The sequence below is a fragment of the Acanthochromis polyacanthus genome, chromosome 6 (genome assembly GCF_021347895.1).
Source record: "Acanthochromis polyacanthus isolate Apoly-LR-REF ecotype Palm Island chromosome 6, KAUST_Apoly_ChrSc, whole genome shotgun sequence".
NCBI lineage: Eukaryota > Metazoa > Chordata > Actinopteri > Pomacentridae > Acanthochromis > Acanthochromis polyacanthus.
The window spans coordinates 19690813-19705470 of NC_067118.1; the positions used below are offsets into that span (position 1 = coordinate 19690813).

The window sequence follows — 14658 nt, forward strand, 5'->3', positions numbered from 1 at the left end:
CAATCTCTCAAAGCACACTTTTCTGCTATATTTGATCAAAATGATCCTACCCACTCAATTAAATGCGATTTAGCCTTAATTGTATGATTTGCAATGAAGCACGTACAATACACCCCTGATGTTATTGAACAGGTTGTGCGAAATGTAGGTGTGATTTTTTTTTTTTTTTGATTTTGTCTTGCCTCTTTTAATCAGACTATTCTTTTGAATGTTTTTTTTTCTTCTTTTTCTGTTCCGTGTTTCTTTTGTTCTGTTATGGCAAAGATACATGTGAAGGAAAGATGAGGATGTTATTATTATCACAAAACCCAATAAAATCAACAACAAAACTTACTTTTGTCAAATATTATTCAGTGCTCTGTTACAGCTGGCTGATAGAAGCCATTGTACAAAAACAGAAATCAAATATTTCAAACAGATGAACAGGAAACTTCGGTATTTTCATCATAGTGTGGATGTGTTGGTCATGAACAAACAGTCAAAGTCACATAAGTAATAACGCAATCAAATTACTGAAACAAGGCTTCTTCTTACAAACATATAGCATTAATTATGAATTACCTTGCAAATGAACTGAGCTTGTACTGACATGATACACCTTATAAAACTGCAGAAATGAGCTGTGAACAACACTAGCATGTCATTACTTTGCCAGGTAACCTGATGAATAGATGTCGAGCATTCACTTGCTTTTACCCTTTCTGGTGTGTTTCTGGCCATCTCCAGCTCCTGGTAATTGCATCACCACATTTACCAACTAGTTTCTAACTGTCTAGTGCACAGTGGGTTATTAGAGCTTTTCTGCTGAAAGATGCAGTGTGCTGCTGTTAAAAAAAACAACATAATGAGAGTGGTGTGAGGGAACAAAAATGGTAAAATTGCTGGTCAAAAGAGCAAAACAATGTTTTGGTTGTCAGTATAAAAATAGTCAGATAATGCTTTACCAGAGATTTTCTTGTGAAACTTTACATGCATATATACTGAACAGCCACAGCATTACGGCAACTGACAGCTGAGTAGAACAACACTGATTATCCGGTTACAGTGACACCAGTGAAGGGGTGATATATATTAAACAGCAAGCAAACAGTACATTTTTGAAGTTGATGTTTTGGAGGCAGTGTGACAAGGCTGTGCTACAATCTGAGTAACTTTGACAAGAGTCAAACTGTGATTACCAGGTCAGAGCATCTCTAAAAAGGGTTCTGGGGTGTTCATTTATGTAGGTTAGTACTTACTACAGTGATCCAGAGAACAACAGATAAACCAGTGACAGGGTGTGATGGATATCCGAGGCACATTGATATCCATGCAGAGCAAAGGCTGACCCATGTGTTTTCCACTGAAGAGCTACTGTAGCACAAACTGCTGAAAACTTGTATCAGAAGACAAAGCGCACGACAGCTTGTGTATCTGACTGCGTCACAGAGATGAAGGCACCAACGATGGGCAGGTGAGGCTCAGGATTGGACCATTGAGCGATGGAAGAAGGTGGCCTGGGTTAAAGGCATTATGGAGGATGGTTTTTTTTGTTTAATTTGTCTGATTCACATAAAATGAATATACTGGCCTTTAGTGGACTTGTATGTATGGTCTCTAAAAGAATAATAATAATTAAAAAAAAAACAACTGTGGACATGGCAGGACCTGAAAAACATCAGCCAATCACAGCGCTCGGACCGAGGCGTTTGGTTTGCTCCCTTTCCTGTCAATCAAAAATCTTCCGGCTCAGGCCTAGTTACGTAGATTACGTACGCCTTGGACTTACGTGTTTTCTGTATGTGTTGCTTTGGTATAGCTTCGTAGTTAGCTGGCGACTTGTTTTGCTCATCTTTTTTTACATAATGGCAGATAAAGATCCAGGGGGACCCAGCCGTAAAAGACAACTTCACGAGTCCTACGCAAGTTTCAGAAGGGGGGCGTTTCTTCGTAAATGTTTAGAGGGGGGAGGTTAGAGGGGGGTGAGGGAGATGCATGCGCATGCTACGTTCAAAGTCGTAGGAAATTAAATCTCCTCTAATGCCTTTAATGGATCATGGCGGTGGCAGTCTGGTGCTGTGGGGAAAGGTTGTTCTAGGTGAGAAATCTTGGGTTCTGCATTCATGTGGCTGTTATTTTGACATGTCACATCTATCTACACATTGTTGCAGATCACATACACCCCAATATTTCCTGATAGTCGTGGCTTCTTTTAGCAAGATAATGCTCCTAGCCTCACTGAGATTGTTCAGGAGTGGTTTGAGGAACAAGACACAGAGTGTAAGGTGCTGGCTTGGCTTATCTGATGAAATCAGGTCAAACGGAATGATTAATTTTTTTTTTTTTATGGCAACTTCTACTTTCGCATAAATTCCTCTCATAATCAAATTCAACCTATCACTGTGAAACACTAGAGTGTATGTTTTCTTTTTTCACTCAGTTCATAATTCCATCTTTCTGTATCTTTTTGTCTGTCTTTTGTAGGTCTCGTAGTACAGAACCGGTGTGTTCTGGCCTCCAGGCTCAGATTCTAAGCTGTTACAAGGAGAACAGTGACCAGACCTTAAGGTGTTCAGACCTGGCCAAAGAATACATGCAGTGTATCAATGCTGCAAAGAAGGTGAGCACTTTTGTTAAATATGGAAGAGATGGAATTTAAAATGTAAGTAAGATGTGAATGGTTAAATATCTGAAACAGAACTACTATCACAGATTATAATTGTAGTGTCAGCACACCCATGAAACTACTGATGAAAATGTTAGATTTTTACTTTTAAATTATGAAGATTCATTTCTGAAGACAGCTTTATTAATATCTTTCCAGCTAAAGTATATCAAGTAAATCAACCTGCTTCACGTGCCCTTCAAAGAACCAAGGATTGTGGGAAGTTTGGGACGTGAGACTCTAGTCTGAATGGTGGCTTTTGAAGTTTTCCATAGAGAGACGTGTTGTTATTTTTTTAGAGCAGCACTCTTTCTGATGTAAAAGAAAGAAATTCTCTTTTTTTCTCATGTTCTTGAGTTTATTCTGGGGCAGGTAAAGACCAAAAGAAAAAAAAAATCAGATTGATAGGTTTTTGAGTGCTGTCACTTTAAGTTTTTACACTGAGAAGTCTTGTCATTAAAAAATGTCTTTTAGAGTGACTGTCTGATGTAAAAGTATGAAATACAATTTCTCCAGTGGAACCAACCTGTTTTCCTAAAGGTACAGAAAATGACACCTTTTCAAACATTAACACTGCTGCTATAAAATAAGTTTTCAATTGTAGTTCGCCTTGTCCCTGCATCCGTCATCAGTTTGCTTCTAATTTTAGGTCGTTTACAGGCACAGAATAGTTTGAAGAAACAGAAAAAGAATTTAAAACCAAAATATTGCATTTTTTGATGTTTTCTGAATATCATAGTGAATAAAACAGATTTGTATATGTGTGCCTTGGAAATGAAGAAGAATGTGTGTAAGTGATTTACTTGATTTCAAGTAAACAAGAGAGGGTCATGGAGTCAGATGCAGCAGTAATGTCTGCAGCCTCATCATTAGAATTCTAGGAGGGTAGACGCTGTTGACTGTGTTTGACTGTAAATGGGATTATATAATATCCCGGCTCTTCAAAGATTTTTTTTTCTGTGTATTTGCATTATTTTTTTAAGCTCTAAACATCATCTCCCTTTACAGTAAAGGGGAGGACATACTCTCACAATGTCTTGAACAGCTTATTTGAAGTAAAGGGAAAAAAAATGTATAGCTTTTCTGTATTTTAGCCAACTAATTGGAATAAAAAGTACAAAGAAGATCATTCTGATGAATTAACAATCTACATTATTGGATTTTTTTTTTTTTACTTTCAAACTGTTTTTGAACAGTCAATTCCTGTGTGCTACGAAAAGCACACAGGAACCGCTACTTATGCATGCACTCAGTAAAATTTAGACTTTGTACTTTACTTTTTAGCATTCGCTAATACTCAATTGGACCTACTGTTGTATTATTCAGAAGCAAAGATGAGTTCCTGCGTGCAACGCTGCGGCAGTTACAGATTCAGTGAACGTTAGAGAGAATATACAAGGAGGAGGAGGAGGGGAAGCTGGAGGACAGAATACTGGGAGCTTGCACATCCAAAGTTTGTGCAGTAGAGGCGTTTGAAGGTATAGCTGCTCATCATGCACCCGAATGGCGTATTACTCTGCCTCATGCAGTCTCTGCTCACATCTTCTCTGCATTGCTCAGGGGCACTGAGGCTTCCCCTGGCACACAGTAATACAACATGTGATAACCAGCTTGCTGAACACTGATTCCAGTGCTGTTGTGTTAATGTTGTGTGTATCGCTATATGTGTTTGTGCACTTTCACTTGTATCCGAACCTTTGTATGTGTCGTGTTTGACACCATGCAGACACAAATACGCATTTATGTACACAGTGATGTTTGCCTTCTTACATTTGTACACTTATGAGAGTCTGATGACCTTACAAGGACTGGCATGGTTTGTGCATGTGTATGTGTGTGCGTGTGTGTGAGAAAGTTTCTTCCTCATATTAGCTGGTGTGAGATAACGAGGAGTGAGGAGAAGATTCTTTGAAGACAGCCTTTAAAAGACTACAGCAGATCATACACAATACGTGTGTGTGTGTACGTGTGTGTGTTTTGTGGCGCGTGAATAGCTTGCTACACTGCAGCCTGCTTTAACCTACACATCAAGGTCTTTCCTCTTGATTGGCCCCCGAGGCATCTCCCTGACTTTCACCCCGTCAGTTTGAAAGTTTATAAAGTTCTTCCTCCATTTTGTGTCTTTAAAAGCTGTCGCAGTTAGTTTGGTTATCACTGATAACTTTTTTTTTTCCCCTGTAGAGCAGAAGCTGCATAGGTTGTGATATTATTTAGTGTAATAGCATGAAAAACAAAACAGCAAAATAACATATTTAGTCAATGCTATACTTATTTATATTTAAAAACATTTTTTTTTGGATGAAATGAGAATTCAATGATCAGTACTTAGTAGTGCAGTGCCTGCTGTCAGTGGTTAAATTGGTTGTTTACAGACAGTTTACAGCAGATAACTTCCTTCTAGAATCTTATCTTTCATCTATGACTGGATTCTAGAAACTTGCTTTTGATGTGTGACAGGATTCTCAAATCTAGGGTTACTTAGTAGACCTTCAGCCTGCCTGTTTGGGAGTGACTGAGGACCCCCAAAGCAGCTATTATTCATCCAGTCCACTTCAAACTTGACACTGCACTTTATCTGGTCCAATGCAATACGCCTGCCAAGTTTGAAGTAGAAGAAATGGGTTTTTGTCAAGATGTGAGGAGAACAGACAGGCACACATACATAGCGAGCTCTTTTACCATTTAGTTGCTAGGTTACTGGAGTTAAAATCACAGATATCAGCAAAGTAATTTTTACTAACTGAAACAACAGTTGGAGATCTCTGGAATGCATTTTTGACTAGTGAAAATAGTATTTGCAGATATCTCAGCTGTCATTGTGACTAGTTATAATTTTTGTGTATGAGCCTCGTACAAGGCCTTCCATTGGATATTCGTCCAGCAAAGTATCTAAACACTTAGTAATAGTGACTGCTGTGGTGGATAAGATCACCCGTTAGCTTCGTTTATTAGAGACTTATGGTTGAAGTTCACTGGAGCTTTAGCCTTTGTCTGCTACATTGCCATATGCAGTTTGGTTGCTGTTGCCATTATGTTTGATAAGTCAGCTACCACTGCCTCCCACTTGATGTTGTCTGTAACATCATTTCATCTAATCAAAACTCTAATTCAGGACATATATAATTCCGTTTTGACTCGGCAGATTTTAGTTTGAAATATCTTCCTGTTATTTTAAATAGTTCAAACTTCATTCAAGATTGCTTTGAAGAAAAATATAGTTAACTTAAATTGAGGAAAATTAAAGATACCGTCAAATGAAATTATGATATGTTATAATTAACCTTTAGATATCAGAAACTTTAGAACATGTCAGAATTCAGTTGCACATACCTGCGACTGTGGATATTGGTAATGAGAAACTCTGTACACATAAATGGCAAAAGTGATGTCATTTGTTCTCGAGAGAATGATGTTGTGGATATCATAAATGTTCTTTTTGAATAGAAAGAATTAATTTACAAATATATGCAAAAGATATCCATTGTAGATATGAAATGTTAAAGTGATTTGCTTTATGTACACAAAAGATTCCCTAGTGTATTAGTGCGATTCATAAATTTGTGGTGTGTCTGTGTTTTCTGGACCTATTTACATAAGCAGGGCTACACTGCCCATCCAAAAAACAAAGTTGCACACTCTAGTATTTTGTTAGACAGCCTTTACCTTTGAGTATGGCACACATTCACTGTGGCATCGTTTCATTTCAATAAGCTTCTGCAGTGCCACAGCATTTGTTTCTGTCTATAGTTGGATTAATTTTCTACCACAATCTCATATTGATGATGGGAGAGTCAGACCGCTTCTCCAGAACATCCCAAAGACTCTCAATGGGGCTGAGGTCTGGACTCTATGGAGGCCAGTCCATGTGTGAAAATGATGTCTGATGCTCCCTGATATCTACTCATTCTCAATGTGAGCCCCCTGAACCCTGGAATTGTCATCTCGATGCCTGTGCCATCGGGAACATAACGTTGCTGAGCCTGACCAACCCCAGATCATAACCCTATCCCCCACAGGCTGGTAGGCACTAGCCATGATGAGTGCATCACTTCATCCAGATGTGACCATCACTCTGGAACAGGGTAAATCTGGACTCATCAGACCACATGACCTTCTTTCAGTGCTCCAGAGTCCAATCTTTATGCTATCTGGCAAATTTAATTATTTTTTTCTGATTAGCCTCACTGATAAGTGGTTTTCGTAGAGCTTTGCACTGTGCGTGTGTAAATGCTCTTACTTTCACTACAAAACATAGCTATGAGTTTTACTGTTTCTTATGATATGATTTCACCAAACGTGTATGTGATCTCCAATCACTATCATCCAAGAGTGTGTTTCGACCACATTTGTTCCTCGAAGATGATGGTTCACCACTATCCTTCAGGTTTTAATAATGCATTGGACGGTTCTTAACCGGATCTTAATAGTTTCAGCAATCTTCATAGTTGTTTTCTTTGCTTGATGCAGACCAATAATTTCACCCATCTGACACAGATAACATATTTTCTATGACCACAGGATGTGTCTTCACAGTTGTTTAAGACATGAGAAGCTCCTCACTGCATCAGCTAGGGGTAAATAAGTTGTTGCAGCTGAAACATATTCATCGCTGCAGTAATTATCCAATGGAAGACTCTTGCCTATTTGCATAGTTAAATCTAGGTGGGGACTTTTTTTGTGGGTTTTTTTGGACAGGCAGTGTATTTTATTTTCAATGGAACTGCCAATAGCACCAAGTTGACATTTTCCACTTTGACTGCTATGATAGTGATGTGTTTACAGACCTACAAGCAACTGCTATGTCCTGACTGCTTTAAATGTTGATGTTATAATTGCATAAATAAAATAACGGTGCAAAATTTCAAGCTAAAGATTCAATTGGGAGATTAAATCCACTGACTAGACAGTGACACCATAGTCCAAAATTAAGCTACTGATCAAGCTGCTAGCATAGCAAGAGAGATCAGAAACATATGTTTTTATTCTTTAAAAATATGAGAGCAACAGAAGGCAGTGTTTCATTTTGTGGTTCTAATCTAGTCCTACACTTCACATTAAATTCAGTACAGGTACATTTGTCCTTTTTTTGGGCTGTTTCATTCCTGATAGATTTACATGTGCCTTATACTGGCCTTTAGCTTCTGTTTTGAATCAGAGATAGGTGATAGAAATTTAGTCTTTCTAAGGTATCAGTACTAATCTATAAATGAACAGTTGGTTCCAGCCTTAAAACTTCATCGACCTATCCTGTGACCTCATATACTCAATCACCTTTTGGTCTTATAAAGTTAAAACTGAGGCAACAATGTTTATGATTCACATTTAATTATTTAAAAAGTCAATGTTTGGAGTCCAGCAAACTGGAAGGAAATGTCCATTTGAAAAAGACAAACATTGTTTCCTTCTCAGAGTAATGCATATTAAATGAGTTTATCTTAAAGAAAGTTTGTCTGCTGTGAACTCTGCGGAATTTTTCTTTAATTTCTTGTCAATAAGCAGAGTTGATGAGTGGTGTCCTCTTAAGTACGGATATAAATTTGAATCTTTTCAAAAATTTTGGTGTCAATCAACAGATATTGCACTGCAACTGCTTATTTTAGTTAACGAGTTGTTGAAATAAAATATGGAGGTCCAGACTGGTGAAATTAAGCAAATGATGACTTTTTAATTCTGAGCTTGCAAATGAGTAAAAGACGACTTAATTGGAAAGAATTTGCTCCTGTTCCTGTTTGTCTTTCCACAGAAGTGACTGTGATGTGTTTTGATCAGTGTCACAGCAGGTCAGTGGCCCGGCCTGCATATCGCAGACTTCTCCCTGCTGAGTTGTGCTACCATCTTTATGTGTGTGTGTGTACATGCGTGTGTTTGATGGCAAATGAGGGGAGGATCCCACAGAGCCTGCAGAGACGGAGCAGACAACCTCTAGTCATTATCCTCTGGGAGGCAGAGCCTGACGTGAGCACTGCTAAATGTAACGCTTACACACTGTCCAGACACTCGGTGGGATTCTCTGGTCATTTATCCTCACCCTCAGATGTGAATGCACGCACGCACGCACGCACGCACGCACGCACGCACGCACGCACGCACGCACGCACGCACGCACGCACACACACACACACACAGTCTATATGCCTGGTGGGATTCTGAAGTCATTTAGTGCCAATCTCAGAGACAGCCTGGTTCTGATCAATGCCAGAGGCTCGGCTCACAATAGAGAGGACAGCAAGAGGAGGGAGATAGACATACGAGACAGTGTAAAGAGGTACAAAAGAGATTTGTAGAAGTCATTTGGAGAATCTCGGCACAGAGAAGTACAGAACAGACCCTGTATAAACAGTAAAAATGTAAATGGAGAGGGAAAAGGATCAGATGAAGGATTCATATAAGTAGCAAAGACAAAAAAAAAACAAGATTTGGAAAAACAGAGAGATGTTGGGGAGGGCTGCACATTTGCTTGATGGTTTGCACTTTGTTGCTAGAAGATCCCTGGTTTGCGTCCCTGCCTTCTCGGGATCCTTCTGCATTGAGTTGGCAATCCTCACCGTGCATGCGTGGGTACTCCAACTTCCTCCCACAGTCCAAAGGCATTCTCAGGTTAATTGGTAACTCTAAATTGTCCATAGGTGTGAATGTGAGTGTGATTGTTTGTCTCTGTGTCCCCTGTCTTCACCCCAAGTCAGCTGGGATGGACTTCATAGTGTGTAGTTAGTTAAATGATGAATGGAGAGGTGTCTATCACTGCACCATGTCTAATTACAGATGCAAGTAAAGGCTGCAAGTTGAGACCATCTGAAACTCTGAATGCCGTCATTTTTGTCTTAAGCAAAGCCAACTACTGAGGTGCTTATATATCTGAAGCCCTGCTGGGGAGGACAGACATAGCAGGCTTTAGGTCTAATACCCAGGGAGTAACTCTTAAACTTAAAAATTGCTGATCAGACTGGAGAGAGCGAGAGAGTGAGGGAAACAGAAGAGTGAAGAGAGAGGTAGAGTCAGAGAGTTCCGAGTGTTCAACTAAATCTGAAGACAAAACATTTAACTGAGTGCAAAGAGGCAGCAGAATGATTGAGAAAAGGATTCAGAAACATTCCTGCATGTTTTTGTGTCCCTGAACATTATCTCTTCACAGCCATTTTGTCCGCATCATGCTGTAATCATTTACTTGTCGAGTCTTTAATTTTGAAACATAAAAACACCTTTAAAAAATTATGTTAAACTAGCACTTCAATGCCATACCAGTATGTGTGTTAAATAGTTACTGGTTGATGCAAATGCACTCAACATTTCCACACTGTGCATGCAACCACATTGTAAGAAATGAGTCACATCTGTAGACCTTGTTCTGTGGCAAATTGCCCTCTCAAGTTCAACCAAAACTTGCTGAAGTATCGACAGCCACTGTATTTTGAATGGCATTGTCCTTTTCAGAATCGTCATTTGAAAGCACAAATCAACACGATTCAGAATGAACCATTTTAAGATACCAATGCCACAACCACAATAGCAGCAGCAGCAGTAGTTCATTGCTTTGCAAGAGGTGCACACAGCAAAACTGTAGTTTCTTACTTTTCCTTCATCTACAGAGGCTCATACTTGTTGGATCACAATGTGGTAAACACTGTTTTCACAGGTTTAAGTCCAACTAACAAAATCCTTTTGAATTTTTATCTACTTTTATTCAAGCAAAGGGTTACTTTTTTTCAGTTATTTTTCGGCCTTTTTGTCTTTATTATAGTGCACAGGGAAGAGAGAGACAGAAAACTTTGGGGGTAGAGTGGGGTACAGACTTGCAGTAAATGGCCATGGGTCGGACTCCAACCAATGAGCGCTGCACCAGGGACTATAGCCCCTGTTTATGGGTCGCCCGCTCAACCTCTTGAGCTGCAAAGGGGTTCCTGTTAAGGGATTAAAGTTGCACATAGCTTTGTTGCTCTCCGAGCTTTGATAATTCAGGTCAAAAAAGGCCTCATTGTCACATAGTGTTGTTTATGAACACATAGCAAGCTATAAACTTACAAAATTCATCTATTTCGAAGAATTTGATTAAAGACCTCCTCCAATTAAAATTAAGTTTTAAACCTTTTTGACGCGCCCAGTTGAATGACATCAGTGTTACAACTTGCTCTTTTGTAGTGTAGAATTGTGTAACAATGTTAGAACAGAGTTGTAGGGGGGCTATTAACCTGAAGCTGCCATGAGTGGGAAATGGTGAGTGGAAAGAGCAGCAGAGAGTAACTAAATTCACACGATCTAGAGCAGGGGTCGGCAACCCTCGGCTCCGGAGCCGCATGCGGCTCTTTTAGCCCTCTGTTGTGGCTCCCTGTAACTTTGGAAAATAAATTGTTCTGCCTTTCAGGCGCGTTTCAATGCATTTTAATATAGAGAGTTTTATTATGAAATTACAGCTCTTATTTTGACGTGTCACTCCACAGGATGTGCTGCTGGGTTTTTTTCCCCCGGGACATGAGAGCGCTAAGTTGATGCAGAGAAGATGGAGAAGCAACGCCTGTAGTTTCACATCGTTTTGTACTCAAGAATGGCAAGCCTGTATATTAAAGCTCCACTCCAAGAAAGACACGTCTTGTCTTTGAGTCAAAAGTACTCATGATAGGGTGATACACGTTACTCGCAAGAACACGGCTCGATGTCCAGGCAGCAGGTCAGAGAGTCAGAGGAGTGTCGTCTTGGAAAATAGGGCAGCGACTTACCGGAGAAAAGTTATTAGCTTAAGATAAATAGATAAATAGATTTTACAAGTTAAATAGACATTCGCAAAATATTGAGTTCCAGCTAACATTATGTAACATATGAGGTCCAGGAGCAAAAATGACATTAAGATAAATATTAGTGGAAGGACACAATTTAAAAATGAATCTATCTAATTAGAGGCTTTGTAATTAATTAATCACGACTGATTAACAAGGGCATAGAGGTAAAAAAGCGATATATGCAGTGTTGTCTTCATTTTAAATGCCAAAAGGATTTTGCGGCTCCCGGTGTTTTCTTTTCTGTGGGAAACGGGTCGAAATGGCTCTTTGAGTGTTAGAGGTTGCCGACCCCTGATCTAGAGGAAGCAATGATGTAGAGCTACATTTAAGCCATTCTAAGACCAGAAAGGATTGTTCGTATAGAATAAAACTAAGGCTTATTCTGAGCAAGAATAAACAAGACTTGCCAGGCTGTTGAATGCAAGCAATGTCAGCTACTGTTGTCCACTGCGATCAGCACTTTGACTAACAGTGCTGTTTGGACCCAAGCAGGAGAGATGCTCCCTTGCTCACATTTAGAACTGTACTATAACTAATATGCAGGCTTTTTATCTCTCAGAGTTATGGAAATACCCTCAGCATATCTTTGGGCTGTGGGAGGAACAAGAAGAACACGGCGAGACCCCATGTGGGCCCACAAAGAACAGGCAAAGTCCACATAGAAAGACCCCAGGCCAAGATTGAAACCCATGAACTTCTAGGTGTGAGGCAGCAGTACTAACCCCTGCTCTACCATCCTGTCCCATGACAAATATGTTTCATATTTTTTATAATAATGGGCAAAAGTACAAAAGGAAGATCTGCAAAACTAAATCTTGCAGTTTTCTGCCAAAAAGCAAGTGAGAGTGTTTTTTCCTCCCCTGAATGCTATTGATACATATTGTCAGTGTCTGAGTTAAAAGTACAAAAACTAATGTTTCCATTGATAACCCACGTGTGATGTCTGAAGCAATTGTCCTTCTCTTTTGTAGAACTAGATTGTGATGGTAGTCTCCAGTCCGTAGCATCATTTTGGGAGGATGGCTGCTACAGCTCTGATGAGTGTACTATAGTTTGTTCTGTTTAGGGTTACTGTATTTTTGGTTGGCCACGCAATTTCCTGGATCATTTTCAGTCTCTGTAAATTCTTATCAGATTTTTAATTATATTTTCACGTGAAGCCATGATACAAACATGGAGACAGTCATAGCCCATAGATCCCAAGCTGAGAACGTTCTGGTGTTCATGACTCGTTTTATAACCATGTTCATGCAGTTAATCGGAAACAGCATTTTTGATTTTGTTGCAGTGATCATGGGCATATTCACTGTTGTTTCACTGAGTCTTTCTTTGAGCCTGTGTTTTCTATAGAGTCTTTTTAATTATCAGCCTAAGAATAATGCAGTTATTAAGAGGTAATTTAATACAGTTTGATGTGATTTTGCACAGGGGTGTCTTCACTTCTGTTACTGTAAGTTCTACGTTAAAATGAAGTTTTTCTGAGAGTGGCAGAATTCAATCACATTTATAATCGACCTTTTTTTTCAAAAGGTTCTTTCTTGTCATTGTTATAAAAACAAGAAGCACAGCATCTCCAGCTCCGCTATAAATAGTCTGTAATTAAATAAATAAAATTAAAGCACTTAGAAAAATAGAAATCTAAAATGCTAAATAGTAATAAATAACTACTTTTCACGGAGCACATTGTATAACATGAGTCAGTCACAGTGCAGTGGTGGTGATCAATTGGCCAATCGCCCATAATGGCGATGGCGGGGGGCAGTAGGCGTAGGACGCTGTTATTGAGGACTCTTATGGATTGTAGAAAGAAGCTGTTCTGTTCTGGAAGTTCTTGCTCGGGTGGATCTGAACCTTCTCCCTGATGGTAGCAGTTGAGACAGATGGTGGGCAGAGTGTGAGGAGTGTCTGATAATAATAATAATAAATTTAATTTATAATGCACTTTACATTTGAAAACCAAATCTGAAAGTGCTACAGATAAAAAGATCAACAATAAATATACAGCACATTAAGAAAACACTTTTAAAAACATAAAATAATGATTCGGTGTGCATGCTGCATGGAGCAGGAGGTGGAGATGGTGGTGATATCTGGTAGTGGAACCCCGATGATTCCACCAGCTGATTTTATGACCCGCTGTATGGCTGCCTGCTCCGCCTTCGTGCAGCTGCTGAACCAGACCGCCACATAGTAGATCAGGACACTCTTGATGGCACACCTGTAGAAATTTGCCAGCAGTTTCTGTGACAGCTTCTCTCTCCTCAACTTCCTGCTGGGCCTTGCCAATGACTTAGGTGGTGTTGGTGTCCCAGGATAGCTGCTCAGTCACAGTAAGACCCAGGAACTAGAAAATTTGGCTCATTCCACCTCCTCGCCAGTGATGTAGAGTGGATGGTGCTGTCCTGACTTCTTGAAATCTACAATAATCCCTTTGGTCTTCTTGATGGGCTGAGATTATGTTCTACACATCATGTAACCAAATTTTGTACTTCCCTCCTATATGCAGACTCATTTTTGAGGTTGAAATGTCCTCCTAAAACTAATTTCTTTATGATACCATACTACAATCTAGCAAAATCCAATACATGAGTCTTGAATTAAATCATTGGTGAAGCTTGAAAGTTCAGTTTTGTTGACATTGTGTCAGAAAGATGGTTGCAATACCCATCCTTCTCATTCATGTTAAAGGAAAACTGGAGATAACATTCAGCGCTCGATTTAAGGCCGAGAGGTGCGGTGGCCCAAATGACATTTTTTGGGACACCAACATATGTTAATTTAGACATTTTTAGGAGCCAAAATCAACTTTTAGTGGCCAAAAAAGTTAATCAATCAATCACTCAATCAATCAATCTTTATTTATAAAGCCCTTTTCATGCCAGGGAGCAGCTCAAAGTGCTTTACATAAAAACAATACAACAATTAAAAGCACTTAATACAAGAGATATAAAAACAAACATACACACACATATACACCTACACATAAACACACACTCACACAAACTCGGGAATTAAGAACACTTGAACACTTGAGGAAACGCTATCTCACACAGTGGGGAAACAACAGAGAATCCTACTTGTCAGCCATCCTCTCGGTGACTGAGTGATCAGTAAGTGATGTAAGATGTGCGCTGCACCTGGATTAGAGGATATAGCAGGATGGGACCAAAATTTCAGAATAAATATGATCTGAGCATAAGTTTTAAACTGATTTTAATTTTTGGAAGAAAACTACAACAAATT

General features: G+C 39.3%; 1 protein-coding gene across 4 annotated transcripts in view; it reads left to right on the forward strand.

Moving 5' to 3' along the window:
- Positions 1-14658, forward strand: part of chchd6a (coiled-coil-helix-coiled-coil-helix domain containing 6a) — a 111968-nt gene that overhangs the window by 71457 nt on the left and 25853 nt on the right. For 2 of the 4 annotated variants that reach the window (XM_022209328.2, XM_022209327.2), the window contains one exon: positions 2464-2599. In XM_022209328.2, coding sequence (XP_022065020.1) covers positions 2464-2599 — 136 coding nt within the window. Of the gene's footprint in view, positions 1-2463; positions 2600-2803; positions 3771-8387; positions 8426-14658 lie in introns of those variants that run through there. The other 2 variants (XM_051949663.1, XM_051949662.1) reach the window with 2 other exon arrangements.